The 3,769-nt window shown below is 51.1% G+C and overlaps 1 protein-coding gene across 1 annotated transcript in view; it reads right to left on the reverse strand.

Annotated features, from left to right (window-relative positions):
* Positions 1-3,769, reverse strand: part of BCR (BCR, RhoGEF and GTPase activating protein) — a 144,072-nt gene that overhangs the window by 23,027 nt on the left and 117,276 nt on the right. Inside the window, exons 17-18 of the mRNA XM_023508839.1 lie at positions 1,272-1,476; positions 962-1,028 (exon numbers count right to left, since the gene is read on the reverse strand). Coding sequence (XP_023364607.1) covers positions 962-1,028; positions 1,272-1,476 — 272 coding nt within the window. The remainder of the gene's footprint in view (positions 1-961; positions 1,029-1,271; positions 1,477-3,769) is intronic.

The raw sequence follows: 3,769 nt of genomic DNA on the forward strand, positions 1-3,769 counted from the left end.
AACCCGCCACCTTAGGTGTACGTGGCTGGCGCCCTAGCCGGTTGAGCTATAGGCGCCGAGCCCATTTTTATTTTTTTCTGAGACAGAGTCTTACTCTTATCGCCCTGGTAGTGCCCTGGTACCATTATAGCTCATAGCAACCTCAGTTTCTTGGACTCAAGTCCTCTTGTTTCAGTCTCCAGAGTAGCTGGGACTACAGGTGCACAACACCCTGCTAGTGTTTCTATTTTTAGTAAAGGGATCTCGCTAACTCAGGCTGGTCTCCAACTCCTAAGCTCGAAGGATCCTCCTGCCTGAGCTCCCTAAGCAGCTAGGACTTTAGGTGCACACTGAGGAGCCTTTTTGCTTTTAGACCTGGTCTCAAGGGTACAGAGAATGGCATCCCAGGCAGCCCACCTGGGTCCCTCACATGCTCCTGATGTGAAGACCAGGCAGCAGTGTGTCACTGAGAACTGGCCGGCCAGGGGTAGAGCCCGCTCTTGGCAAGGACCTGCTGACCTGAGTAAGGAGAATGTGGCCCTCCTGGCAAAGATGACAAATGACTCAAGGAAATGACCTTCTTCCTCCCCTTCCTTGGTATTTCACAAGAGGTCTCCTTGCCTTTAGGGACAGAGGTGGGGCTTCTTGGTGAGTCCTATGCTCTCATGGGTACCTCAAAGTCAAAACCCACTCCTCTCAGGAGACTTCCGGTGACCATGGAAGGTCCTGGGAGGGGGAGGCACTGCTTAGCTGTGTCTAATGAGACTCCTTACAAAGATGACCGCAGGGCCCTTCCCAGCCACTCTGAGGAGCTGTGTAGCTAGGACCACAAGAAACACAGGCAGGGGAACTAGCACCTGTCTGCCAACTGCTGCTGAGCTCTCCAGGGCTGGACAATCGCCCAAGGACCCAGGGCTCCAGCACTTCTACTTGAGAACCAGGGGACACTTGCTGGTCCCTATGGATACATTCTCCAGCCTACCTGAGGGCCTCCTGGGAGAGGAGCACGCCCTGTTCAGGGACATGGCTGTACACCCTACAAACTGGGGCTAGACTCCAGGAAGTAGAGGTCAAGTGGGCAGGAAAAGGTGGCCCAGGAATGGCCAATTTCTACCCATGCCACCACCTAGCTCTCTGCTTTGGGCTCTCCTGAGGCCCTGGAGGAACCCAGGCCCCAGCTGGAAAAACAAGCTGGGGATAGGATAGGATGTCACAGACAGGCAATCTGCCTGGACGTGTGAAGGCAACAGCCCAGTCTCCCACAGTGAATGTTTCGAGTCTCAGGTGCCCACCCAGCCGGTGCCAGGCTAGCCCAGTGTCCCCGAGGGCCCCAGGGCAGAAGGTGGGAGGGGAGGGCAGCCTCACCTGGACCTGGCCCTTCCCCATGAGCCTGTCTGTGGTCTCGCCGTCCTCCTTGCTCATCTTCGTCTTGTTGTAGCACTTCTCGTAGCACAGGAGCCTCAGGGTCTGCGAGCCTTCCAGCTCTATCTCGAACTCCTGTGTCCCAGGAAAGAAGGAGAGTTGCCTGTAAGCCAACAGAGCTGTGGCTTCCCACAAATGGGGGGAGCTGCCCCAGGCAGCCCCTCCTCACTCAGTCCTGGCCCTAAGGGGCCTTCCCTGTGTGTGGCCCTGTCACCCTGCTGAGGCCTGGACTGGATGCTTGCAGAAGCCCTGAATGCCTCTCAGACCTATTCTGGCATCTCAAAGAGTAGTTCCTACATTGCCTGCATCATCAGGGGTGATTGTTAAAAATGCAGATATTGGCTCAGCGCCTGTGGCTCAAGCGGCTAAGGCACCAGCCACATACACCTAAGGTGGTGGGTTCGAATCCCCAGCCCGGGCCCTCCAAACAACAATGACGGTTGCAACCAAAAAATGGCCAGGCATTGTGGCGGGCGCCTATAGTCCCAGCTACTTGGGAGGCTGAGGCAGGAGACTCACTTGAGCCCAGGAGTTGGAGGTGGCTGTGAGCGTGATGCCATGGCACTCTACCCAGGGGGATAGCTTGAGGCTCCGTCTCAAAAAAAAATGCAGATATTTGGCTAAATATCTGTATCTTAGCACTTTGGGAGGCTGAGGTGGGAGGACCACTTAAGCTCAGGAATTCATGAGCAGCCTGGGCAATGTAGTGAGACCCTCCTGCTCTTAAAAAAAAAATTAGCCAGGTCTGGTGGCATGTTTCTGTAGTCCCACTCTGGAGGCTGAGTCCCACTTCCTCCTTTCAAGGGGCATCGCTTGAGTCCAAGAGTCTGAGGCTACAGTGAGCTATGATGATGCCATTGCACTGTAGCCGAGGTGACAGAGCAAGACCAGTCTTTAAGAAAAAAAAATTTTGGCTCAGCACCTGTGGCTCAAGTGGCTAAGGTGCCAGCCACATACACCTAAAGGTGGTGGGTTTGAATCCAGCCTGGGCCCGCCAAAACAACAATGACGGCTGCAACCAAAAAACAGCTGGGCGTTGTGGCGGGTGCCTGTGGTCCCAGCTACTTGGGAGGCTGAGGCGGGAGACTCGCTTGAGCCCAGGAGTTGGAGGTTGCTGTGAGCTGTGATGCCACAGCACTCTACCCAGGGGGACAGCTTGAGGCTCTGTCTCAAAAAAAAAGCAGATATTCTAGGCAATCATGATATAACTATGTGGATTCAATTTTATGATCATAACTAACCTATAAGGTATTACAATGGTGGATACACACCATTATTCATTCATCAAAACATCAAAACCCATAAAATGTGTATGTAACATTGAGAATGAACCCCAGTGTCAGCTCTGGGAGATAATGACATGTCACCTGTAACTAATGCCCCAGTATGGTGTGGGGTGACAACAGTGGGGTAGGGAAGGGGTAAATGGGAACCCTCTGTCCTTTCTGCTCAATTTTGCTGTGAACACTAAATTGATCTTTAGATCAATTCCTTTTTTTAAAAATAAATAAATTTTTAAATAAATTCCTTTTTTTTTTTGTGACACAGTCTCACTATGTCGCCCTTGGTAGAGTACAGTGGCATCACAGCTCACAGCAACCTCCAACTCTTGGTATTAAGTGATTCTCTTGCCTCAGCCTCCCAAGTACCTGGGACTACAGGCCCCTGCCATAACGCCCAGCTATCTTTTGGTTGAAGTTGTTATTGTTTAGCAGGCCAGGGCTGGGCTTGAACCCGCCAGCCTTGGTGTATGTGGCGTGCCCAAATCATTGAGCTATGAGCGCCAAGCCCTAAAAAATAAATTCTATTTAAAAAGGAAAAAAAAGTGATCTTTAGGGTTGATTCAGGAGGGAGTGAATGTTCCCCTGGACTTGCAAGCCGTCTGCTACGGGCATGTGGTCTTAACCTGCTCCTTGACTTTGATACTGTGAACTCTCAAAAGGGTTCTTGGTAGAAAAAGGGAGGAGGGTGAGAGGAGAAAAAGCTGCAAGTTATTTCTGAACCTGAATGGGGTGGGGTGTGTGGGGCCAGGTGACTTGCTGCTACCAAGCCTTTCACACCTTCACACCTTCCTGTTGCTTCCTCCTGCAAATAGTCCAGAACCCCTCCCTTGATGGGGCCAGGGCCCTTTTTTTTTTTCATTAAATCATAACTCTGTACATTGATGCATTTATGGGGTTCAGTGTACTGCTCTGATATACAATGTGAAATGCTTACATCAGCGGTTCTCAACCTGTGGGTCACAACCCCTTTTTCCCATTTGTAACAATGCAGCTATTAGGAAGGTTGAGAACCACTGGCTTACACTGAACTAAGTAACGACCCATCACAATTATACTCATTTCTTGATAGGTTTTTTTTTTTTTTT

The sequence above is a fragment of the Otolemur garnettii genome, unplaced genomic scaffold, assembly GCF_000181295.1.
Source record: "Otolemur garnettii isolate 467f Iridium unplaced genomic scaffold, OtoGar3 scaffold00281, whole genome shotgun sequence".
In the NCBI taxonomy this organism is placed as follows: domain Eukaryota; kingdom Metazoa; phylum Chordata; class Mammalia; order Primates; family Galagidae; genus Otolemur; species Otolemur garnettii.